General features: G+C 43.7%; 1 protein-coding gene across 1 annotated transcript; it reads right to left on the bottom strand.

Moving 5' to 3' along the window:
- Positions 1-615: 615 nt before the first annotated feature.
- Positions 616-26,268, bottom strand: LOC119116418 (protein unc-79 homolog). The gene is given in 51 exon segments (XM_037241754.1): positions 616-1,027; positions 1,116-1,157; positions 1,326-1,403; positions 1,507-1,710; positions 1,784-1,967; positions 2,191-2,366; positions 2,444-2,533; positions 2,607-2,684; positions 2,757-2,861; positions 4,855-4,965; positions 5,045-5,113; positions 5,413-5,586; positions 5,970-6,055; positions 6,124-6,236; positions 6,328-6,366; positions 6,493-6,633; positions 6,743-6,848; positions 6,851-7,039; positions 7,236-7,337; positions 7,481-8,713; positions 8,787-8,936; positions 9,461-9,623; positions 9,693-9,875; positions 9,961-10,262; positions 10,489-10,557; positions 10,772-10,954; positions 11,024-11,225; positions 11,369-11,550; positions 12,212-12,369; positions 12,443-12,591; positions 12,662-12,741; positions 13,099-13,240; positions 13,369-13,596; positions 13,676-13,891; positions 14,225-14,365; positions 14,841-14,964; positions 15,075-15,265; positions 15,353-15,583; positions 15,681-15,852; positions 16,595-16,824; positions 17,726-17,754; positions 17,936-17,976; positions 18,204-18,292; positions 18,964-19,028; positions 19,122-19,251; positions 19,366-19,421; positions 19,890-19,985; positions 20,610-20,780; positions 21,488-21,642; positions 24,748-24,868; positions 26,133-26,268. Coding segments are annotated over 51 exon segments (7,980 nt in total). The 5' UTR covers positions 26,155-26,268; the 3' UTR covers positions 616-838.
- Between the last annotated feature and the right edge of the window lie 378 nt (positions 26,269-26,646).

Raw genomic sequence — 26,646 nt, forward strand, 5'->3', positions numbered from 1 at the left:
AATGACACGGTTGTCTCGTTCTTCAATTTTTAAATTGTATTAATGTTAAAGCTTGATAATGAAATCAAAAAAGGAGACAAATATGCCCTGCTGTCATGACATCTGTTATCCTCAGGCTAATGCAGTTAGACCTCACAACAATGATCCATCACAACAAACCACATTATGCCAAAGGTAATTGCGTTTGCTTGGTAGAAGTCGGCTAAGGGGAGGAAGGGGAGGCCTCCACTTTGGGCTGGGGCGCCGCTGGTAGAGGGTGCGGTGGCGGGGGAGAATCTCTAACCAAAATCGTCTCGTTTAACTCCAAGCTCTAACTCCGTTTTATCGAGTTAGGAAGCTGCTCCCGCAACTCGCACGGCCTCCTGATGGATGCGAGTCGTGATGGCGAGAGGCAGCGTGACGGTCGTTCTGACAAGAATCGGAGACGGCGAGCTGGCTAAATGCATGTCATGTCGTTTTCCGGGAGAGATCCAGTCTCTGGTTCGCAACAGTAAACAAGGCGGGCTGATTTAATCGCGCTGCCATTCGCATTATGGTAAAATGGACATTTGGAATATGAGCGGGGACGAGAAAGGGAAGTAAATGTCACATTTGAATATAGTAAATGACAAGGTGTCTTCTAAAAAAAAAAGAACTTTTATTGTTCAGTCGAAAAAGATAGAATGTCATAGAGTGAGTACGCATTTGCATTCAGAGCACAACACAGATAAATAGAAATCTTCTGCAAGTGAGCCATAACAGTAAATAGCACAGATCTACTGTACATATCAAACTAAAGGCAGTTCAGCCCAGGTGAGCATCCTTTTTGGTTATTCAGAGCGGAATTGCAGAAAGTAGGTTACATGGGGTAGAACTGCGAGGCGGCCTCAGATGACTGGATCTCCACCTGAGCCATCTTGAATTGAGTGCACTGAAGCCACTTGCGCAGCGCGAAGGGCGGCGCCCCCGGCGTCTGAGCTTGCAGACACTGGTGGTTCACGCGGTTCTGGATGGCCTGGAGACGCAGCTGTAGACCTGCCGACAGGTGCTAATGAGGGGGGGGGGGGGGTCAGTTAACCACTCAAACCGTCTGAAAAATTTGCTTGGATATTTGGATGATATTTGTTGGGGGTTACCTTAAGGTTGGACTGTATCATGGGTAGCCACATTGGAATAAGCTAAGGGAAAAAATAAATGGGGAGAAATGATGTCATTATTTTGTGTTAATATGTTCCAGACAGACCCACTAAAATCCACAAAGTACATATTTTTTTAAAATCATTTATTTATTTATTTATTTATTTATTTATTCATTTGGGAAGTGCAGATGTAAATTTCACACAAACCTTGACAAAGATGGTTGAGTTGCACTCCTGCAGTGCTTCCATCAGGCTAATAACATGAAGACACACCATCTCCACCATCTGAAATAAAAGAACAAAAAAGGTTCTTTTTTTGAGGACTCTTCACATATCCTATTCTCCACATTTTAAGAGCAAATTTTGCACTTGACAGCAAAGCACTCACCACCTTATTGTGCGCCATGAGCTCCAGAATGCTGGGTGTCACACGACTCCAGAACTCCAGGCCTGTCAGAATGGCGCTGGATGAAAACTCTGTCTGGTTCTGGTTCTGCAAAGTAGGAGCGGCGGCCGCCTGCTCACAGTAGATGGTCCACAACTGGGCGAACATGAAGGCGTGGAACAAAGAGCACATGTGCAGCACCGACGTCTGCGAGAGCCCATGAGAAAGCAGCCATGAATAAAAGCGATCATTTGAACGGATGAAATGATTCTAGTCAAACCTTGGACTGTTCAGGAAAGCCAATAAGGATGACGATAAGATGATCAGCAATGTGGGAGCCAGCATCAAGAGGGATGGGCATACAGGAAGTGGAACCCTGATGCAGGGCACAATGTGTGAGGGATCCCAGGAGGAGCCAGGACAGCTGACGCACGTGGGAGACGCACTCGATGAATTCCTTTGGACTGCGCAGGAACCACACATTCATGACATCACGACAATGCTATTTTTTCCATTATCATCAATATTTTATGACACTCCAGGCACCATTCGTCTGCTCAATGTGACACAGTCAGGAAAGTAGAAGTTGGAGATATTTAGTGCCCAAAATAAAACAGTAGTTAATAAAAAATTTTGCTGCACTGAATTATTCTGCGCAATTTAAATGATAATTAAATTGAGTCTCACCCTTGTTGCATGGTGGAAGGAGGATGGTAAAGCCAAGGAAGATAACGGACCACAGCTTTGTTGTCACGGTGATTGCCTTTACTGATCTCCATGGCGGCCACTTGCGCCAAGCCCACTTTAAGGTTCCCTCCAAAAGTGTCCTCATGCAACGGCTGGCAGCAAGCCTTCATGTGACTCTGAAGGACATATTGGGGCACAGTGACCTCTGCCAATTAAAAAAGAAAATGCTCTTGTGATGCAAAATAAGACTCACCTTGAGTTTGGTTAGCGTGTGCATATCTGCAATAAAGTCCAGGAGTTCACTTATGTATTGTCTCATGCATTCCATTGCTGCTGTTGTGCACTGTTAGAACGGGACACATATTTTATTTTTAGGCCGCCTGCTGATTCTAATAAGGTTCTTAGTAGAATCTTACCCCGGGCAATGTAGCGATCATGTGCTTTTGGATGATGGTGGATTCTGCTAGCCGTGTGCCGGTATCTGCACAAATGAACTGGCAAATACACCACAGTGCAGTTTGAACAAACATGTCAGCGTTGGATTTTTTGCTGTGCTTTTTTTTTACCTGGACCAGCAGTAACAAGTTTGTGTCAGGCAGCGGGGATTTGAACTTGAGCGCTTGAAGCAGCTCCAGCACCACAATGCGTGACATGTAGAACTTATCTCGCTCCTGGATGTGAGGAGATAAGAGAAGGGAGTAAATGTAGCCATGCAGCAAGGACTGCCTTTTTCTATTATCGCTCTCCCTTACTCATGCTGCGAGGAGAGCATCAACTCGTGAGGCTGAATAGAAGGGGAAGGACAGGCGGCGAGAGGGCGGGAGGGAGCCAGAGAATAGACAGACAATAGTGAGGATGAGGAGTAGATTTAGGCCAGTCCAGATCTCTCCTCCCCGAGTCCCAGGCAGCTCGGATGAGGCTGTCAGGCTGGCTTCTCCCTCCCTGAGGACAGGCTGCTCTCTTTGTTCATCCCTTCCACACAAAGCCCAGCTGCCTGTTTACAAACCACACTGTCATCTCTTGGCTTCCACTTTTGCCTTTCTTTCTCTGTGCCATCTTGTTTGCTTATGTTGCCCGCATGCTCCCAAGGAATGGAAAGCCGCTCCGGATGTGTCTTACTTGGAAGTGGACACGCCCCTTGGCCTTAAGAAACGATTCAAGCCCATTATTTCGAGATTCTGACTCAAAGTTCTGAGCTTCGGGATTTTGATTCTTTGACCCACATTTTACCGATAACTCTAACTTGTCTATTTGTGTTCTGCAATTGGCCGACAACCAGTTCCTGTCTCTTGCCCAAAGTCAGCTCGAATAGACTCCAGTTCACCCTAATTAGGAAGAATCCTATAGAAAATGCATGGATAGATATAAAATGGAGTAAGTGGTTGATTATGCTGATGAAGCACTTTTTTTTTTACTTGTAATTCAGCAACATTTGACCTCTGTCCAACTTTCAGATTGTGCCTGACTGCAAAGGTTTTGCACAGGCCTCTTGGGGTCACCCAACCGTTTGCCAAAAAGATGATGGAGAATTTGTGGGGCACATGAGAAGTTGCCAAGCAAAAGATGGTTCAACAAAACAACCCTTTTGATGTTTTTTAATTGGTAAAAACGATCCCATAATTCTTAAAAAAAATATTATTTTTATGATCCTATTACAAAAAGGCCACTATTTTAACACACCCACTGTGTTTCCTTTCTATCTCCAGCATATGTGTGGCTTTTGCACGGCCACACTTGAGCTCTTTAAATTAAAACTTAATGGAGCATGTCACCTTCAGTAAATAGAAAGCCACAGGCCCAGTTGCAGCAGCATCCACTGATGCATAGTACAACGGCCAACTTCAGTCCAAAAAATAAACTTACAACTTTAAAACCTGACCTCATGAGACAGGTGAGATGAGTTGAGAACCCCTTCCCAGAAATCCCTTTAAAAATATATATCGGACAGGTTCCAAGAGTAATTGTTGATAGTGACTCTGGGTTTTGAAAAGCGGATATTGTCCGGTGAGGAATTGAAGCGGGTGTGGAAAATCGATACTGCAGGAGACATAAAGCATGCGCTGTTGACAGTGGTGGAGGATTGAGGATGCTCGGGGCCAAACGTCCTAGACGAGCCCGAGCTGCATCGTCGCCTGAGACTGCACCTCAGAAAGCCGCCACAGACCCAACAGCAAACCAACTAATCATGTTAATCAATACTGGCTGATTGCCTATTTAATCATGTGTGACGCATGGCCACATTTCTGGTTGTCTGCGGAGTCAGGGAAGTAGCACACCACCGAAAGAATGATGGCGGCCGAAACAACACAAGTCAACATTTTTAGCTAATTTGTTTAAAAGGTTTTAACTCTTTCCAGGGTGGATACAGTTGAGGCACTGCATTGTGTTATCAGAAAGAAATCGTGGTGGATTATTGCATCCTGATCTGTTTCTTACAGCGCCATTTTGTGGGGAACAACAAATCAATCATAGTGAGTGAATGATCCTATCCAGTTTCAGAAAGGCAGCAGAAATACAAACCTGGTATCAGATGTTTTTGCTGCGAGTCATTCACTCAGATTGTGTAAGTAACAATAACATAATCAAAATGGAGACTTTTGTGTTTTTTAGGAAATGAAAAACCAATTCCTGTGTTGAGCATAAACACAATTAAGACTAATGTACCTTGTTGAATGCTTTGTAGCAGAGTCCACACAATTCGACTAAGTAGGAAAGGCTGAAGATGCCATACTGGATGACAAAGCTCAGCAACTTGGAAAAAGGCTCCAGAAGGCTCTGTGGGACACAAGAGGTGAGATGTTCAAGGCCAGGATTTATATAAATGAGCTTCTCCCAAAATCTTCACTGATCTTACCCGAGTTGCATTTGTGGTTGGAATTTTCAGAAGGCAAATGATAATCCTCAAGCTGGAATCCATGGGGCACTAAAGATTGAAAAAGCTTTAATGAGAAGACTTTTCTAATTACAAAAGTCCATACAACTTTTTTTTTCCCACTATAATGCATCATCATAACATTGGATCAAATTCATGTGAGGATAAAATGATTAGGGACACTTTAATTTGACCTCCAAGGTCAAAAGCGGCAGAGTCAAATCAATTACAATCTGAAGACTCAATGATATTGAACCTGACAAGGGCACTGCTCCATGCTTTCTCTCCAGCCATAATCACATCAAACCATATCAGGCGCAGGCTAAGTGAGCAATGGCGTCGAGGGCTACCTTCAGAGGAAGCACAGAGGGCAGTTTGGTGAGGAAGGCCTGGAATTGGTTGCAAATGGTGGTCCACAGGTTGCTTGGGGAGTCCATAGGGAGGGCCTCCATGAAGGTAGCAATGTTGTCCAAGCAGTGCAGCATAGTGCCTCCTGCTGGCAGACTCTTCTTGTTGTTCAACCCCTGCAGGGGAGGGGGCACAGATGCATCAAGTATTATATAAGGCCATTCTATAAGCATTGTTATATTTCCATTTAACTGATCATTCAGTTCTGTTCAATCACAATACTCAGAACTGCAGCGGTGGATTTAGGACACCGAAGCAGAGATTATTGCTCGCATGGGGTCCCCACGCCTCACTGGGTTTTTATCTGTGTCATTTATTTAACCCAGCAGTAACGATCAACTGGTGCAGTTGTGCAGGGTAATAAGGCGGGTTCTCTTGGATACCCGGAGGAATTGTTTGAAATGGGCTTATGCTGCCTGGTTGGAACCAAAGTTGGCCTGCCAATGCTTTGACAAGAGCGCCTCCTGCTGGTTGAAATACAAATGAAGAGAATGCTCACCTCCAGAAGCATATTGAGAGCAGCGACAGAACTCAGCTCATTAAAATCTATAAGCGAGGAGGCAAGGGTCCGAAGAAAACTTCCATCTGCAGAGAAAAGGTTATTTTAGTTTGATTTGTCCTGTAAAGTTCAAATTCAAGTGTTAGGAGTTGACCTTTAATGTTGCTTTGGAAGAGTTGAGGCAAGACTCCATTTGGAGCCAGTTGGTGGAACATACAACGGAGGAACTGCTTGGCTACACCTGCAACATTTCCTGGGATCAACATGCTGCAAAGCACAAGGAGAAATGGCCACATAAATTATACGGAAATCATTCATCTCATCGTGCATATCTTCGTGAGACAGCTTCGTGTCATACCTCTCAGCTTGTCCAGAAAAGTTAGCACTGGAAGCCAGCCTGAAAGAAGTCAAAGCAGTGGATTAGACTCCGGGAATGAATCATGCATACGTCCTGAGGGTTATTTGCGAATCTTCATCTAAGTGCAGCGTGGATGGAGGTTGCAGGGAGGGGGAGCTGCTCTACCTGCCCACAGATTGCATGATGTCCAGGAGCATAGGAGCAGCTAGATCAGGGCTGAGGTGGATGAACATGGAAAGGACCACCACCGCCAAGCCCAGGGTCTCTTCGTCGTATTCTTCCAGCACAGCCGCGCAGTCTCGACACCTAAAACGTCAGATAGAAACAAAACTCACACTTCTGCACCACTGGTCGTCTCTAAACTATTATTTTGCTCCTCCCATTGCCATATTTATTCAAAAATGTCTTAATTCACCTGTCAGACATTAATGTCGGCTGCTCATCAATGAATTCTTCAGGTGCAGGGACAAACATGCTAACCGTGCTGGGCGCTGAGAGCAGACTGGTTTTTGTTGGACCTATGGTGCAGGAAAAGCATTCATCAAAACAATACAAGTTATCGGGGTTAATGAGGTCACTCCAATTAATGAGCAACCTGTGTCCCAAGTGCTGATGTTGTGCGGCGCGCTGGACTGATGCTCCAGTTGTCTCTTCATCAATTGGCTCATGGTCAGTGCGCCCAGAGAACCTCGCTTCACCTGACGATACTGAGCTGAAGGTCACAACACAAATAAATTTCAAGTTGCTTTTAAATGTTAGCAGAGTGTTATGGAAAACGGATGTGAGTCCAAATAATCATGAAATGACACCATTTAGCCGATGTGTAGCTTGTGTGCTAATCCCTGCAGAGCTTTTTTGTTTTTGTTTCTAAATAAAACATAGTAATTTGGGGGTGGGGGGGGTCTTACCGGATACTGAAGAGCGGTGGCTTGTTTCGGGCATTGCGGCTTCAAGTGTTGGCGCTGAGGAAGATTCTCGTGGCTTTTCCAAGGTGGACATAGCTTTGTGATCTGCACGGTGGCGCAAACACTTGTCGGGTGAGTTCCTCCATCAATGTGTGTACGTGTGTGTGTGTCTAACAACTGTTCATGTAAATGAATGACAAAAAGTTGACGCCAGAATGCTAAAAGTGTTTTGTACGGTTCTAACTCACCTGTGTCCGTATCCTGCTCGTTGCCAAGCTTATCAAAAGTGTTGAACGAGATGTCCAGGTATTCTCTCTGGATGGCGCTCACAGCTATCTTCCTCTGCTTCCTCTGTCGAGGAACAATCTGAATTTTAAACTCCGCTTCGTCATTGTCATCGCCGTCATGCGTTTTGAGTTCGCTGTCCGCTTCATCGATCATGTCGTCGTCTTCCTCATCGTCACCGTCCTCTTCCTCGTCGTTGCTTCTCTCCGGTGAGGACAGAGGTTCGGCTCTGTCTTCCGGGATGTCCAAGAAGATCGTTCTGCCGGAGGGGCTTGAGGCCTTGGCCTCCTCGAGTGCCCCGAATGCATCATCTAGTGAGGTGTCTGGCACGCGGGGTGTCTTCCTCAGCAGGTCTCTCTTCTGCTTCAGGGTCATGATGGGGCTCTCGTGGCAGATGTTCTCCAGTCGCTCGGGGAGTTCCAAAGAACTTGAAGGAGTCAGTTTCTTTCCCAAAAATGCTTCTCCTGTCAGAAGGTCTGTGATCCTTTTTTCACTCGAGCAGTCCTCCACACTCACCTGCACCACAGGGGACAGCCGCAATGTGTTACTACTCCCGGGGGAAGCCAGAACTTTTGGACTTCCATTGAACTTTGAGCCTATTATGGTGTTGAGGTCAAAGTCCTCGTCACTCTCAACGATCCTGAGTGGAGGTAAGGGTTCGAAAACTAAGGAGTCACTGTCAGACATGGAGAGCAGGGAGTGCTTCTCCGGAATGGAGGTGCAGTCAGAGGAGAGGTCAATGAGGTCTTGGTCTTCCTTTCCCGCAGCTGACCCCCCAGCGGAACCATGATCCAGCTTGTCCTCAAAAGTCTCCATGCAGCTGAGGCGGACCTCTGGTATGACAGGTTTGGAGATGTCGGACTGTCCTCCTCGAGAGCCCCGCCTGTCCACCGCATCGCTGCCTTCCGTTCGAACCCAAGATCCATCGCATGATCCTTTGCCATGACGCCTGCTGCGGCCGGAGGCCGTTGGGGGTAGGACAGCAGGGGGCGCTCGTAAGTCGCAGCGATCGATGCAGGATTTACGTCGATGTTCGTCCAGGTTGAAGAGGATCGAGTCAGTATTAGAGATGTCCAGAGACTTCTGCTTGTTCATGGCCTGCAGACGTTTCTTCCTGGTGCTCTCCTCCCTCACGCAGTGCAGGATGCTGTCCTGAAGTGCACTTGCTTCCCGGTACTCTGACAACTCAATTTCACCTGACGTGGGTAAAAGAGAATCGATGAGACATCGTCAAACAAAATATGTCATCACTGAGCACAAATCTCTTACTTTTCTTTGCGTTCAGCTCGACTGGTTGGTATTTCACAGACTTGCTGCCGCCAATTCTCTTCAGGCGGGCAAAGAAGGTTTGCGACTCCTTGTTAGCCGCTCCGGTGGGCGTGTCATGAACATCGGACTCGTCAAATACACTATCCTCTTCTGAAAAAGAGAGTAAACAGAGCAGAATGAAAATAAAAAAAATTGTGTCTACTGTCCATAGTGTTGAATAGTGTTGTCATAGTGGGCCAAAACCTCATTACAACATATTTTGGTGTTACCGTATTTTCCGGACTATAAGGCGCACCGGATTATAATGCGCACCTTCAATGAATGGCCCATTTTAAAACTTTGTCCTTATATAAGGTGCACCGGACTATAAGGCGCACCATTAATGCATCATGTCAGATTTTTAATCCAAATCAAATCATTCTCCATTTTATCTTTTTTATTTCAACTTCAGACGCAACAAATGACTTTATAATCACAAAATAATGATCCATAGTTTTTTTGATTCATGATTCATAGTCTTCAGCGGGCCACTTATGATTGATTTCATGACACAATTCTTCGGGCCAGTTTAAATTTAGGAATTTGGTCCATATATAAGGCGCACTGTCGGCTTTTGAGAAAATGTTAGGTTTTTAGGTGTGCCTTATAGTCCGGAAAATACGGTACTCGTTTACCTTTTTCCTTTTCACTATAACGGCTCATGTTGGAGTTGTCACTGTAAAGGGGACCAGCGGTGGCGTGGGGACGGCAGCTATGATACTGGGCGTTCAGGGTGTTGATAGTAATGTAGATCAGATGGAGGACAACTTTGCTTCCATCCATTTCTCTGTAAGGATACTGAAAAATGAAATTTTTTTTAGCTACTGTATAGTATTTCTTTTATGACAAGTTTTTAAGAGGTGTTACCTTATACAGAATGACCAGGAGCGCTTTGAGCCACATCTGTCTCATGTGTGGCCTCAGGGCCCAAAGTGAGCATCGGGGTGGCTGTTGGAAATAGTGTCTCAGCTGAGGACAGGTGCAGTACTTTAAAACCTGAACCACCAGGGGGAGCAGTTGTTTCCCTAAACCGATGTTATAGTCCAGGACCTGAAAGAAATGACATTGAACGCTTCAGCGTACATAGCACACACTATAATATTCATGAAACAGTTTTGTAATAAAAATTAGTCACCTGTGCAATACCAGCAATGAAAGCATTGAAGCATGTCGAGGTACGCATCTTTTGAGGTGCAATCATGAAGCAGCCCTCCTGCTGGTCGTAACCCAGCAACACATAGAGGTGCCGCTTCACCGTGTTGAAGGCCTTGGCGCTGCCGATGTCTGCCTCGGCACTGCTCTTGTCTTTGGCCATGAATTTCATGAGCACCATGATGAGCTGGTGAACAGTCTGGTGGTCAATGCCGGCGTCCTCTGGGAGTAGGTCTTGGATGATGCTGTCGTCTTCAGGAGACAGCGTCTGGCCTGTAGGAGAGACTGAGGTGATTCAGAGTTGGAGGAAATGTGCCGCAGAGGCTTTCAGCTTCTTTCACAGATGTTTGATCGACTTGATCAGGGCTCATTAAAGGTCACTTCAGAACTGGCTAAAGATTTCCCAATCATTTTGTCCATATGTGTATAATGAATATATATCCTTGGACAAATGTTTATGGAATGTATGTGGTAAACATGCGGAGTTGTAAAATTATTATTTTTTTTTTACCTGGCAGAACCTTCTCGATCATTTCACCGAGTGTTGGGGCAGAGTGCTCTTGCCTGGTTAGCCTTAGCGCTATAAAGCAAATAAGAAGGACACATCTTAGAGAACTGACAGGAAAAGGTACCTCAGGGCACATGTCTAGGTACACACAAGTATGTTGGTCGACATAGTAGTTTAAAAAAATAGTGACCATTACACTGACTTTTTGTGATTAGTGGGAGCCCTGCTCTTGCTTCAGGATCACAGCCTAAATGAAAATGTCACAGGACACACACGCACGACTCACAAAGTCGGTTGCTCAGTGACTCGGGGAGTGAGAACGCCCGCTTGGACTCTGGAGGGCCGCCCTTCACGCTGTCACGCAAGGAACGCACACTCTTCTGGCGGTTCCGGGCGAAGCGCGCCCGTCGTATTTTCCACATTGCCGCATCGCTGAGGTTTGCCACGTTGGTTCGCACTGCAGTGATGGCTGTCAAAAGGAATTGTATTTCAAATCTAAACGGGCTGTGATTGTCACAAGCAAAATGATTTCACATACTTGTAGGGAAAGGGAACTCCTTGTTACAGTCCAGGTGCAACTGAGCTTCAAGCGATAATGTTTCAAAGCGGTTGACGAAAAACTCCCAGCTGAGAGCTGGTACGTCTTTCTTCAGGAAATGAAGCAGGAGCAATTTGCTGAGGATGACAGGCCGATCCCTCACAACTGTGTCAAACTGGAAATCCAGGCAAAGGCACAAGCCCTACATAGCTCATACAAAAAAAAAGAAGAGCACCAATCAGGGGACACAATAGGAAAATCTAAATTAAATTATAGTGAAGAATATCAAAGTGGCTCTTCAGTAGTTTGTGTTCAGGATAAAGGATTGCTGTGTATGGTGTTCACCTGCAGTGCTGGCCTCTTAATGGTGTCCAGCAGCAGTCTGGCTCGGGTGGCCACAGCCGGATTAACATCCTCCACCGAAGCCAGTAAGCAGCAGAAGGCGTGCGCCAAAGAGTACTTGAGCAGGTGGTTTTTAGTCACCGCTCCAATATCGAGAAAGCGGCACAGCACTGCGACCTTCTCCACTATGACAATATCATAAACAGAAGAATAAAACATTTTTATATATGATAGGTGTGCTAACACTAGACAATCGTACTATTCCTTGCCCAAAAACAAATTTGAAACCAATATGGACAATTAATAAGCAGCATTTTGCTTAATATTGTAATTTTTTATTGACTTAGGTGTAATTGCTGCACTACACATAAATGAACACTAGGTGTCACTGTTGGCACAATATACATGCCCCGTTAGTCATGTCACACTTCAGGAAACATGAAGTACTATGTATTCCAAGAAAAGACGACCTTGGAACGATTGAAATATTACAATAATTTGATATTTATTCAAACATCAAGCCACGAGGCTGACAACACTGGCCTAGAGATAAATTTGTTGATATGGCTACAAGGACAAATAAAGCAATCTGAACTTTTATTGCAGAGTCTCCCTGATTCTCTCAAGGTCAACTCGTAGACAACCACAAGGTGGTTAAAAAAAAATCATATCAAGCCGTCAATTCCTATTTGCCGAGTGTTCGAGCCGAACTGTAACCATGACAACAAGGGAGGAGATGTGGGCAGTGGTGTAAAACGTATGTTATATAAAGGGAAAGGGGGTCTTTTTCAGATGATCCATTTCATCACGAGGCAGAGGCAGAGAAACAAATGACTGTCATCTCACCTGCTTCAAATCGTATTTTCCAATCTTTGCTGTTGAAGTTTGTGTTGATGAGGTTCCAGAAGATGTCCGCCCCGTGGGACAGAGAGAGAGCGTGAAGGAGCTGAGGCACCGCCAGAGAGGCTAACTGGCAAAACTCGGACTTCAACATCGACCACAGACTGAAACATAAATAGAGAAGAGGCATTTAGCCTTCTTAACGAAGCAATGTGTTGGCGGGCATTTAGCTCATACCTCGGGATGAGCATTTTTTCCTGGATGTAGGCCAGAAACTGGGGGTGATCCTTACGGGCAAAGTACAAACACTCTCCATGTAGACACAAGATCCTCAGACAGTTCAACATGTTAAACAAGATGTCAGGCTCTTCAAACTTGGACATTTCCTGAAATCAAACAACAATAAAATAAAATCACAAATTCTTCCAAATAATTCCTACCCGTGTTCAATTTTACCTGCAATATTGTGTATATGAGTTTCAAGGACACAGGAAGTTGCTCATAGGAGAACTTCTTATCTGAGTTGTTTTTCATAGCTGCAAGGAAAAAAAATGAAGAAATTCAAATATTGTGCATGTAAATTTACTTCCTGCTACTAATTAGACGGGAAGTAACCTTTTAGGTAAATAATCACAAAACACGTCATAGTTGCCTAGATGCTGACCGAAGAATCCCCTTGGGGATGCCAGCGCCATGACATCATCGATTTTCTGTTCATGACCTTTGACTGATTCATGTTGCGCTCATATACGGTGAGCCGAACAAAGGTTTCTGAAATATATACCTGTCACCACTTCAGGGGCAATAGAGACTTCCGCTAATGTTTACTCAGCCACATGTGATGTTATTTTTGGGCACAGTTTGTCGTGTGACAAGATGGGGATAACATTTACATGCAGTATCAGGAGAATGGTTGTTGTGGTTGTCAGTATGCGCCGCACTCGGGTTGTCTTCTTCCTCGCTTCCGTTCTCTGCTCCGACGGAGAAATCTGGCTGAGGAAGCAATAATGTTTCCTCTAAACAATCTGTCGGTTCCTGCGGAGAAAATCAGCGGCACGTTTCCCCATCAAGATGAATAACAAGATGCAGTTTAAAATGCTTTAGTTGCTACCACGCAAGCTTCATTAAGATTCAGTGGAATCAAAATGCACGCTGTGTCTCACCACCAGGCGTATCTCCTCCCGGGGGGTCAACCTCTCCAAAAGCTCGCAGCCCAGCTGGTAACACAGGATGCTGGATTGGCAAAGGCTGCACTCCAGGGCCTTCTCATCCTTCTGGCAGGTGTGCGAGCCACCCCACGGGGCTTGGAAGACATTGTTGATGATCCCTACAATATCTTTCCCCAGGCTGGTGTCTAAACCGAGCATCACGCCATCATCCTGCAGTTCCATCTGGGACAGCGGACAAGGAGATGACCCTCACGACTTGAGTGACAACCATATGACACATCAATGCATTTCAAAAGGTCACCTGTTTTAGTATGAGGTCAAACATGAGGATGAAACAGCCCAGGTTCATGTCGTCGTCGTCACAGTCTAAATCCAAAGCGCAATGGCCAGTGGCGTGACCCAGGTTTTTAAACGGACTACAACGTAGCGGACTGCGGAACGGGCTCCTGAAAGGACTTGGGAACGGGCTGAGGGTGTTGTGTTGCCCACGGCGGCCCGGATCTGACACCACGCTCACCTACATGGACAGAAACACAGAAGTTGAAAATATCAAGGCTCAATGTAAATGGGAGCGCTACATCATTATTGCAGATAAGTCCAATTAAGCCCTTTCAGGAATCTATATTTAGAATTTGGCAGTTACCATGGCAACATCCGGTACATGAACGGTAGAAGTCACATCCAACAATAGTTCAAATGCGTTCAGGCTTTACAAAAGCATTCATAAATTGACCTTCGAGTTATGTCGTAACATCACGCCGGTGCTTGTTTTAATATTTTTAAGAGTGTGGCGAGGAATGATAAAGAGATTATACTGTAATAAATGTCGAAGTTATTTCGAGTTCCTCACCCTGCGAGCTCCAGTGTTGCTAGTCAGATCGGAGGCACGTGCCTTCTTCTGATTGGCCAGCTCTTTCAAAGAGTTCACACCATCCGAGAACATCCCAATTAGCAACTGCAGAGGCACCACGATATCCAGCTCTGACAGCACCTACAGTAAAACCATTTAAAGGGAACGTTTATTTATTCATATTTTTTATTCGACCAAAAAAAGTGAGACCGTGTTTTGCTTTTGAGCAAACATGACTATGCAAATGTACTGCAAATCCTTTTGACACAGCAAATGACTTTTTGGGGGATATGACATATGAGTGGCAAACCATCATTTGTCTCTGCGATTTGAATCTGACCTATTTACTAAATCTAAATTAATGCAATCTCTCCATCAGAGTTGTGTCAGAAAACTTGAAAATGATCCATGGTGGCAAGCTCTAAGTGCATATGGGATAGAAGCCAAAATCTCTCCTCTCTCCCCCCGTCTCATTCTGTGACCCAGATCCATATTCAGCAGGCTCCTGCCCAGACTTGACACACTACGACAACCTGTTCAATTCACACGCGCTGTGGACAGAACCACGGGATGGTCAAGAGGAAGAGTGTGTGAGTGTGTGTGTGTGTGTGCTTACATGCAACCACAGCAGAGCCTGCTCTTGCACAGACGCTGGATAACCAGAAAATCTGCAGCTGATGAAGCCAAACATTTCTTCCATGGAGAAAGGAAGCGGGCACAGCTCAATGTCAAACATCTTGCTGCATGAACAAACCAGGGAGAAATGATTTTAATTATCGTAGATCTTAAAATAGAGTTGGCTACTCTTTTACGTACTTACTCAAACGACTTGCATGACAGTCACATTTACCTTAGGACTTCCCGAAATTCTTTGAGTTGCTGGTCGGGCACCTCCGTTCGAATGGCCTCCAGCCACTCAGGCATGAAACATTCCCATAGTGGTTGGCTGATGACATTGTAAGGGATTAAACACAAAATACGATTTAGACCTTCCTTCAGTTGGGTCACTGTGCTACAGGACTTGTCCCAATAACCTCCAACCTGAGGAGAAAAAATGCAATTCATAACCCAATGAATGACCGCCAACCAATAATTGTCGTGATATTTGTGCCACTTGTGTGACCTTACCCTGGCAAACTCGACGGGTTTGGGCAGGAGACACATAACCATGACGTCAAATCGCACATCACAGACTGTTTTTAACCACTTGGTGACAAATTGTGGCTTCAGTTTCTCCACCAGGCTTCCCACCTCGTCATCCATCATATAGGCGGTAGAATGAAACCACTGGAAAACCATACTGACCAACCGGGCCAGACTCTCAGTGGGTGTGTTCTCGTTGGGGGTACACAAGCTCACCTGAGAGAAGCGGAGTAATAAGCCATATAGTGGCGATAAGGTAGCTATGTGACGTGCAAGTCCTTATTTATCTTATCGACGAGCCTTCAGTACACACCAGGAACCAGATGCCAAACTGACTGAGGAGGCGTTGGTCATGCTGGTCGTCCTCCTTGTTATCAAACTCGATGTTGTCCAGAGAGTGATGCGAGGAAGACAGGCCCATCTGCCGACGGCGGTTTAGTTCAAACTCGCGTTGTTCTGCGTGGATTTCAGCCTCCTTGAGTAGGCTGGGGAGATATGGAAGGAGGAGAAAAATATTCTAAGGACATCCAGTTTTACATTATTATTGTGGTGGGTGTAGAAATGCACGACATCATACTGATGATGAACCTTCTCAGTTACCAAAACAGCTCACAGGATGAAGTCCACATGCATAGTATTGTATTTTGTATTACCGTATTTTCCGGACTATAAGGCACACCGGACTATAAGGCGCACCTTCACTGAATGGCCCATTTTAAAACGTTGTCCTTACATAAGGTGCACCGGACTATAAGGCGCACCATTAATGCATCATGTCAGATTTTTAATCCAAATCATATCATTCTCCATTTTATCTTTTTTAATTCAACTTCAGATGCAACAAACTACTTTATAATCACAAAATAATGATCCATAGTCTTTTTGATTCATGATTCATAGTCTTCAGCGGGCCACTTATGATTGATTTCATGACACAATGCTTCGGGCCAGTTTAAATTTAGGAATTTGGTCCATATATAAGGCGCACCGGACATTCGGCTTTTGAGAAAATTTTTGGTTTTTATAGTCCGGAAAATACGGTAATCTATTTTATGTTAGTGACAAATTATTATCTCTGTAAATTCAGATTTGTTGAAACTTTGTAATTAGAGTGTGCACGTAATATTCCATCCATGGATTGTATAGTCAGTCATCCGAGTATTCTCCTGATCCTGCAAGTCTCCATCTTAAAACCCAATTAACAGGATGACACAACTGTGAGGTCACCTTATAACAGCTTCCACGGTGCAAACTAGCTCCTCAGCCCCGCACTCCCGGGTGTTGATCGGAGGAGGCGAAGTCTGGTACAGATGGGTCTCCGCCGCAGCCCCCACCTCGCTGCTGTGGTGGTTGACATGGCAACGCTTGCAATAGCGGACAGGCCGGTTACCATGGCGCCCGCAGCAACCGGCCGAGAAGCAGGTGACCACAGCCCTCCTGACGTGAGAGCTACAGTTCTGAGACGACACGAGGTCGAGTCATGAGAGGAAAGAGTCAACATGCTAATTTGTATTCCGTCTTACTGTCATATTCATCTCAAGCTACTTGCAAGTCTCAAAATATCAGAAGCATTTGCTGAGAAACATCCACATCTGCTGGGATTTAAAAAAAAAAATCTTTTTGCGTCCCCAGTGTCTCGGGCTTCTAAAAATAAAAAGCATGGCACGAGGGAACCATCCTAATCTGATCAGCCTCTAATCTTCTACCATTAGAGGGATGCAGTGCTCCCTATCAAATTAACATATTTGTCCTCAGATGGTGACATGCCTCATTCAATCATTCATCTTTCAGCAGTGATGTTATATTTCTAAACGTTGGTGGTATTTTTAAAGATTTGGGAATGCTGGTGCGTTCGCGATGGCCAATGTGACACGCAATGAGCAGGAGGAAAGATGACTCAATTAATAATGAAAGCTCCGGTGTAAATCCAGGTGGGAGTGGAAAAGGCTTTCTGAGATGAGCGGAGCAAAGCCTGCTGCAAAAGGGGGAGAGGATGTGGATTAAATGTTCTGGACAAACTAGGTGGAGGCTGACCCATTCTGTTGACAACAACGGGTTGCTATGCCTGATTGGAATCCTGGAGCTCATCTCAGATTCAATATTCGAGGTGTCGCTATTAGGGAGCAATCACTTATCTTACGCCGCTTCAGCAAAATACGCTTGTCCACCTTGTTGTAAAGTATAATGTATGTCGACCACATATCATTTACATTTTTATTTGATTAATTAATATCCTCTGACTGGAAATGTCACAAGAAATTGACGAAGTGGAAAATAAGTCTATTTAGTCTATTTATGTTCAAACACAACTGCACTATCTACAAATCATTTCTGTGCATATAATTCAAATATTCTTACCTTCTTTTGACAAATGGCAGATATTTCAGCTGCAAATCAAATGAAGGACATTGCATAACCAACAAGGAAAAAAAATACATATTTTAAAGCAGGGGTGTGGAACCTACACACACAGTCACATACAGTACTCGAGAGCATTTGCTCCATCAAACTAAAAGCGAGTGTACTTCAGAGGATATTTTATTCAAAACTACAGTTAGGAAGGCTCACCTTGGGGCAGAAGGACATCAACAAGCCATTCGGCGTGGTCTCTGAAAAAGTGGGAACAATGTGTTTTTACTGTTTCGAGTTTTGTATCAATAGAAATAACAAAGCAAATACCAAAATGGAGGAGGGTGTTTTGACTTGTTTTGTCTATAAGTGAAGTGCAATTAAAATAAAAAATCTATTAAACTTGAAAATGTACATTTTGTGGAAATGAATTTTTAGATTTTATCTAAAGGCATATCGGTCGGCCCTATGAGGAAGCCTTGCATACCCGGCTATCCGCTGGCTGCACTCCTCGCATATGTAAAGAGGAGGCGGCTTGTCTCCCAGGGCAACAGAAAGAGTGGGATCTATACACATCTGCAAAAGAAAAGTACTTTAGAATCATGGCTTCTTTTCAATGTTAACAAACACAACAATACATACTGTATATTTTAAATGAGCCAACTATTTTATTCTTGCTAAAGAACTACTGTCACACCACGCCAGTCTCGACATGCCTCGATGTGAATGGCTTCCTGCATATGGTGCACTCTGCTCCTTTGCAACCTGTGCTTGGTATAAAGTGAACTGTGAATTACTGTTCCCTGCACCTCCATCCCCAAGGGCTACGTGGGGTCACCACTTCCAATTAAGTCCAGCCCTCCCCTCCCCCTCCAAGTAATTGAAATCCATCTCCTGTCCCTGCTCCTGCTCACACTCTATTTGTCCATTTTGAGCATGGCTGCATGGAGGCAGACCAGGCAAATAAAAGAGAGCAACAAACAGTAGAGACTGATGTGTGTGTGTGTGCGTAGTGATGCTGATATCATTACAGCTGCCTGGATGTTCACTGATTTATTTACCGTGGGGCTCACAAAAGCAAACACGCTGATGTGTGTGTGTGCTTGAACAATCTGCAGCATGCATGCCACATGCAGTCGTGTACGGTTCATGTGTGATTCTTGCAAAACAGAACAGTTCGGATTTAAAAAAAAACACACACACAGGAGAATCGAAATACATTTAAGGCACATCTTGACTTGGGTCACCTTGACAGCAGGTTTATTGATGGCATTGTGGCACTCAATATGTTGACAGTGAATGGGGTTCCAGGCTGTTAGGAATAAATCGCAGAAGGGCAAATGGAGAGCTTTGGTTAGTTCAAGGACATTTGGAGCCGAGAGATGAAATATAAAAAAGATCTGACCAGTGTACTGCAGCCCTCGGTATTCACTGATGGCTCCTGGTGGTTTCAGGTTGGGCCAGTAATGAAAAAGCATTTGCACTGCTGGAGGTTTGACTTGGGATGGACCATAAGATATGACATAAAGAAGGTCCTGCATGCAATAAATATGTCAAGTATAAAGTTGATGCATGATGCACACACTCATGAAATCCAACTAGGAGTTAATCTCAGTGGTAGAGAAAATATATTAAAAAAAATAGAGTACCTTCCACACTTCCTGTTTGTGCTTCATTAAACACTCCAGCAACTGACAGTGATAAACTGGGAAGGAGCAGAGGTACCAATTATTTCATTTTTTTTTTTATATACACACAATGGACAAAAATATTGGAATACAGCTTTTACGTTATGTTATCAATCAACGTTTCAAACGCAAGGCCCGGGGGCTAGATCCGGCCCGCCACATAATTGTATGTAGCCCACAAAGGCAAATCGTGTTTTTTGTTATAATAACCCGCTCAAAATAAATTGAAAAAATAATGTCCCTCCGAGGGAACCCCAAACTTTGATGTGGCTCACAACAAAAACGACTTTGCTACCTCCGATTTAATCAGTCACATTTGGAGTAGACTGACAAATTATTTGCAAATCTTTATTCATAACCTTCTTAATCCTTAACCTTTGGGATGAACTAAACAGGCATTTATTTGTGTTCAAACTGTCCCAATATTTTTGTCCATATAGTTTATTCACATGAACACTCCGAAGGCGGCAAACATGGTGGATTACCTGGATTTGTCGTGTACTGCATTGCTATCATTAGCATAGAGGAAGCAGACAGATTAACATAGGCAGGGACTCCCCCTTCCCTCCGCGTGGATCCCACTGCATTTGAGAGACATAAGACGGATAACAACTTGATAAACTTGATTTTGTGGCATTAGCTTTATTTTTGTAATTTTGCACTTTGTCATAACTATCTAGCATGAGTCCATTTTTATACAGTACTGAAAGATAGAATCTACTTTAATGTGCCGCATAACAAAAATGATTGGACTCCAAACATAAGTGTAAGTCCCCTTTCATCGCTGCCAAAATAATAAATGTCGAGGAGGGACCCCCGTGACAAGCAATTATGGACACTGACGAAAGTGGAAACTCCAAAGTCAACCAAAAATCTGCTTCCAATTATTTTTTTGTATCCAGTGTGACTCACTTGTTCCGGCATTTACTAACTTGCGGGCTCGTATCATTATTAACTTCCCTCTGAGTACAAAATAATTTAACAGATGACCCAAAATAATTTCCCCTACGATGAAGCAAACAAAGATGAAGGCAAATAAACTTCATCTATAACTGTCACAATTAATTACAATACGTCCTCACCAATAACCTTTGTACCTGTGTGTGCTTGCTAACTGAATCTCATCAAATTAACTTTCCAGTATCTTTTTTTTTTATCATGTCGAGACTTATGTACAGTATGCTTATATGTGAATATTTACTTACATATGGCCATGGGGAGAAAAGAGGTGCTGAGGTACTCAATGATGTCTTTGTGGAGGAAGGGGGGAAATGTAGCTAAAGTGGAGATCATAGTATAGGGCAAAGTGCTGAGAATGTCATCACTGAGAAAGGGCAGAAGGCAAGTTGTTGTGTAAAATATGGACTGGCCCAGATCTGATGGGAAAGAGAAGAGGCAAAACAAAACAAACAAAAAAAGACAAAGAGAGATACACAGACACTCATTCAATGAGCTGTACATACAGTACTCACATACTGTACACAGCCACAATGCAAAAACAATTGGAACTACATTTCATCATTTATCAGTACAGCAATGAAAGAAAGAACAATTGGAATATGGGCTTTCTTGAAAAGCTGCTAAAAGTGAAGTTTGCACTCAGGCAAAGTGGAGCATTCTAGTCAAGGTGATGGGATTTCATGCTTTCTGGCTTTCTTTAACTGAGGTAAAATATTCATGAGAATAAAGAGCACTGACTGTGAAAAGAAAAAAAAACTGGCAATCATTCCCTAGTCTGGTAACAATGTCAAACTTTGCCTTACAGTATGCATACGTTTTCCATTTAGCGTCATTTGACATGAGCATAAACATTTCCTCCCACTGCACATAACAAACATGCAGTCGAATATGATGCACAGAAGAGAAGGCCTATGGCTGGTGTGTCCAATGGCTTATGAACGATTAGGTTGACAGGATCCAGCGTGCTCCCAATCACACCCATGCATCCCTCAAGATCCTCAGCAGGACTTCTTTCCATCCCGTTACAAAAGAGGCCAAAAAAGCGGAAGTGGCTTCATGCAGGCCAGACGGCTCAGGGGGGGATGATGATGACAAACAGTGGTGCACTGGGGCCTTGACTCACCATGCTGACCGTGCTGCAGCAGGGGCACCAGGTCAAGCAGGGTCACGAGGGTCACATAGAGGCCCTGATAGTCCAGAGAGGGGTACTCTGAGAGCTGAGCGTCCCGACTCTGCTGCCCCTGCCCCCCGCGGTCTGAAGGGGCATCGCGCAGAACGCTGTAAAGGAGGGAGCGAGTAACTGTAGGGTTGATGGAACTGACTTGTGGTCTTAGAGATGGGGTGAGTGGGAATGGCACAGGAAAAAGACACATGGTCATGGGCACGGCCAATTTGGAAGCTTCCTGGTTCTCCTTCCTGCCTGTGCGGGACAGAATGCTGCTCCGGGGTGGGAGGGGGAGGGCAGGGGGGAGGGGAGGGAGGGTAAGGGAAGGGGAACAAGGGAAAAAAAGAGACAACAAAGACACAAAAAAACAGCACATTACATTGAAATGGCACTACAGAGACAGCGTAAATAGAAAAAAACAAACCCAGATAAACCCCACATAGGATGCAGTGTCTCACTAGTTGACTGTATTGCCCTGTTCGCTGTGTTCGCAGCCACTTTGACTCAATTGGTCTCCATTTGTCAAACTTGTAAAAAACAAAAAACAAAAAAATATGAGCACATACTGCGATGATCACTGCATCTCATGCGTATCTGGTGACAAGGAGCAAAAATATAAAAAATGGCATGTTTTCAGTGGCAACCCCATACTTCTCCAGATTAAAGGAACAGCGCAAACGGCTGTCCCCTTGCTGGCTGCCTTCATCCAATCAGCGACGGCTACCATGCAAAAAAGGCCAATGTGCGGGAGTGGAATTTGTGGGGAAAGGGGGAGAGAGAGAGAGACAAAAAAAAAAGAAAAAAAAAGAAAAAAAAGAAATTTCCTTGTCTTTAGTAGGGGTCAAGGATGGGAGTGACACCAAATTGGCTTAGGGAAAATACAGAGGTGACACTTTTGAAACATGCTTCAGCCAGTAATAAACATGTGTGTGAGGTTAGATCAAGTGCTCCTATTTCACAACACATGTTTATTGCACCAGAGAAATAATGTCCGTATGCATACAATATGATACTGCACCAGTATCATCGGGAGAAATAATGAGATCCAACAGGCATATGGATTCAGGTTTCTAAAATAAATGCCACTAGTCTACGGTAGAGGAGAAACTAGAATGACAAAGGAATAGGTTGTATCAAGGGGGATGACTGGTAACAATTATGTTTGTGAGCTAATGCGGGATGGACAATTGTGTTTGCTGTCCCCTGGGGAAGGTGGTGGACATATTGCATCTTAAGGGGGAAGAAAAAAGAAAAAAAAGGAAAAACTTGTCGGGTTGAGCATCTAGGGTGGAGGAGGGGGGAGGGGGCCAGAGAGCATTGCTCTTTTTATTCATACGAAGAACTACAGCTGGTCCATTGGATTATAAAGCATCTTTTTGTTAAAATGCCTCTTTCTTATTAACATTTGGATGGGAAGTCAGAACGGGGGGATTGAATTATTTTACAATTGTTACACATTAAATATTTGAGCATTAGCAGCAGTACGCAACATTTTATGACGTGTCCCCTCAAAGTTGTACTGGTAAGTCACATACAGTGGATGGACAAAGTGAACACACCCCTATAAAAAAATACATCATATTTTTCTGATGGAAATAAATCCATTTAAAAAAAAAATCTTGAAAAATCTGAATAACAACTAGTAATTTACTTAAATATATTGATGGTGACAGAAATGCACATCAAAATTAATAATGCAATTCGGTTGATTTAAAAAAAAAAGGATGGGGAGATTTATTGTCCACTTTATTGTTTTTAATTTTGTTTTAACAGGGGCGCCTTCACTGTATCCACTGTACATGTTTGTTACAGAATCAACACACAGAGTGTACCTCTGACTTTTTCACTGCCCATTTCTCATTTACAGAATACATCATTGAATTGAACCATGAACAAACATACTCGCACGCATACACTGGACTGATACACGCAGACGCAGACATACTTGCATGTGTCTCCACACACACACGCACGCACACGCACACTCACTCACACACACGCATACAAACACACATATACACATAAAACACATGTAGAAATGCACTGATACAGACACGTGACATTGACTGTCAAACCCTAAACTGCCAATTAAAAATAACTATGTGTTGCAATAAGTGAAAATTTTTATGCTGAAAATATGGTCAGATAATACTAAAAAAATATTTTTTTATCTGCATCTGGAAAAAAAATGGTGTGACTATGCAAATAGTCTCTGGAGCCTGTATTGTAGAGGTCAGGATGAAGCTTGCCAGAAAAAGGAATGAATAATTCCTTTTCTCAATGCGATGACATCATCACGTGAGACAGATTGTCATGGTTTTGGCGTTTATTCTGCTGAACCAAGTCACAGTATAATGACTCGCTAAAGCGGCTGATGATAGTGGATAGTCCTAAATAAATTTAGAGATTATTTCTCTGTAGTAACAATCCACTTGATATCACTGGAAAGCCTCTGTATTTCCCTTTTATACAACTAACACTACATTTGTGGAAGTAAATTATGCCAAATCATCACTGCCTATGCAAAACTGGTTATTCAGCTGCTGCGACTGCCTCATGTTTTGAATTATACAGTACCTCCATCAAATGAAAATCACAACCAGAGTGTGGAGAAGACAGGGTGTGACACATTGATGGCAGAGTGATTAAAGTTGGCGTCTCCTAAAATTAGCCATGCCAACATTGAAGAAAATCTCACTGCAGGGAGATATCAAGATGAGATTGGTCCATCTTCCAAGATCTCAACCCAATGGGATCATCTTGGGAGTGGTAAAAACAATACAAATGTAACGACTCCAAACAAGGGTCACTAGCAAAAGAATAAGGTCCGGCATGTGTCTAAAATGGCTGCCCACTTGGCCTGCACTGGAGGAGGATGTCCTTCCTCCGCCTACCACGGCACCCGTGGGAGCGGGCTGACCCCACAACTGTGGAGCAGCCCCCCATGGGCCCCTCAGGGAGGGTCACATCAGGGAAGTGTTTATTCAGCAGCTGACCATTGAATCAATAAACATCCTGAAGCTCCACCTCAGCTGGTTTTTTGAAAAAATCTTTCGAGAGCTAATGGTGGCCGTCTTCCTTCACTTTGTCCCTCGATTATTCTCTTTGGAGTCCAAAAAGTGTGTCACTAAAGTGCTAAAATTATCTGACCATGTAGAAGTCTAAATATCAGACATTTTGAAATGTGTTACCTGTTGGTTCCAGAACGGTTTACTTACCTGAGCAGGGTTTGAGAAAAGTATTTCAGTGTGTTTGCAATGTCAGTTCCAGACGGCACCGGGTATATATTGTGTTGCACACGGTTGTGATACTCTTGCAAGTATCGTATCTTAGAAGCAACTATAGACAAAATAAAGAGCAGAGTGACAAGCGGATTAATAATTTGAGACACGCTAAACAAAAAAATATTATTGCTTTAACATGCATTCAGTTAAATGCGTGGTCTCTCGCAACCATATAACACAGATGTTCCAGTAACAAAATTAAACATAGACTGTGATTCCAATGCCCTCTGGCCCTTTTCGAATGACCTTTTTGAGCTATTTCTACAAGCTTAAAAGAAGCCCGAGGGGGGACGCTTATCTAATGCTCATAGAAGTCAACATGTGCTGAAGGAATTTGGTTCAAGTCTCAAGGCAAATTTATCCAACCATCCATCCCAGACTTTCCTCAATTTGAACCAACTTTAAGTCATCTTGCAAAAAAAAAAAAAAAGGTAAATTAGAGTCCAATTTTAACCCAAATTGAGTTAATTTTACCCCGTTTTTTATCATTGTAGTGTGTGCATTTTTCATTATATTCTAATAAAGACACTGTTTACACTTGTAGCCTGGCCACAACAGCATTGAGACACAATCATTATGTCTGTCATGTTTTAGCCCATTTTACTATACACACACATCATATCATGAATGATCAATCTGTTGAACATTTAAATTCCATCCATCCATCCTATTTTGAAAAATAAAAAACAAACTGAAACACATGACATTATTGACCACTGGACAGCATCACCACAACTTTTAACCAGATAAAAACGAAATGTTGACTCATACAAATGACTAATAGCTGGGTCAACATGCGTGTGTGGAAAGTACTGAGCATTATGGAAGAATACAGGTTGTTTTTCCACCTGTTCACAAACAAGAAGGAGAAAGCTTCCCACCAGCCTGATCCCAGCATATTAATGAGCACTCTTCATGCCACCATATTGCTTAGGGAAAAAAACAAAAAAAACGAATCGACCTTGACAGAAGCGACTCGAATTGACTTGTCCGCATTTGTGTTGAATTTGTTAATTTAGCTGTCATTTAAAATGCTGTGCAAATGATCGATGGACTTGTTTTAAGATGCAAAGAAATGCGGAGGAGTGAGGAAGGGGGGGGGGGGGATACACACACTCGTACACATCACACACGCGCACATACACACACATCGAGTCCTCCAGCCTTCCTCTGCAGTGAGAACGTGTTGCAAGCTGCCTTGGCAACCGAGCTCTCATCATCACCAAGGACAGCTCCCCTCGTCCTCTCTCACACAAAAAATAAAAAATATATATACAAATACATATAACATGACAGAAACACATGCATTCTCTACTCACACTGCTCTGCCTTGGTGGACATTGCGGAGACACTTGTGGAGACATAAAAGTCACGCTGTCAATTAAATTTGGATTTGATTTTTTGCACCCTCTTCAGTGTGTGTCCCTCACTGGTGGAAAAGTGAACACTCTCTCTCTCTTTTCTCCTCTCTCTCTCCCCCTCTCTCGCTCTCGGCTTGATCGTACCACTGCGCGCAATGGATTTGTGCACTATTTCTGTTCCCTCGGTCACTGTGTGCTGCTTTCAGGCATATTAAAATATCGAGGCTTAATTCAGCAAATTGTTATTGTTTGATAAGAATGAAATTCTTTCCGGTGAAAAGGGAGGAGGGGAGAGAGAGAAAGCTTGTTGTGCAGATGCTACAAACAAACACACCTTTCCAAATGGACTCATCCTGCGTTGACAAATTGCCATTCAGGAAATTCAACATCGCCTTTACAACGATTTAAAATGAATATAGGGAAATACTGAAAACTTTTTCGTCTTATTCTTCTCATTTCTTGCATGTTGTTA

This window comes from Syngnathus acus, chromosome 22 (genome assembly GCF_901709675.1).
Source record: "Syngnathus acus chromosome 22, fSynAcu1.2, whole genome shotgun sequence".
Lineage (NCBI taxonomy): Eukaryota > Metazoa > Chordata > Actinopteri > Syngnathiformes > Syngnathidae > Syngnathus > Syngnathus acus.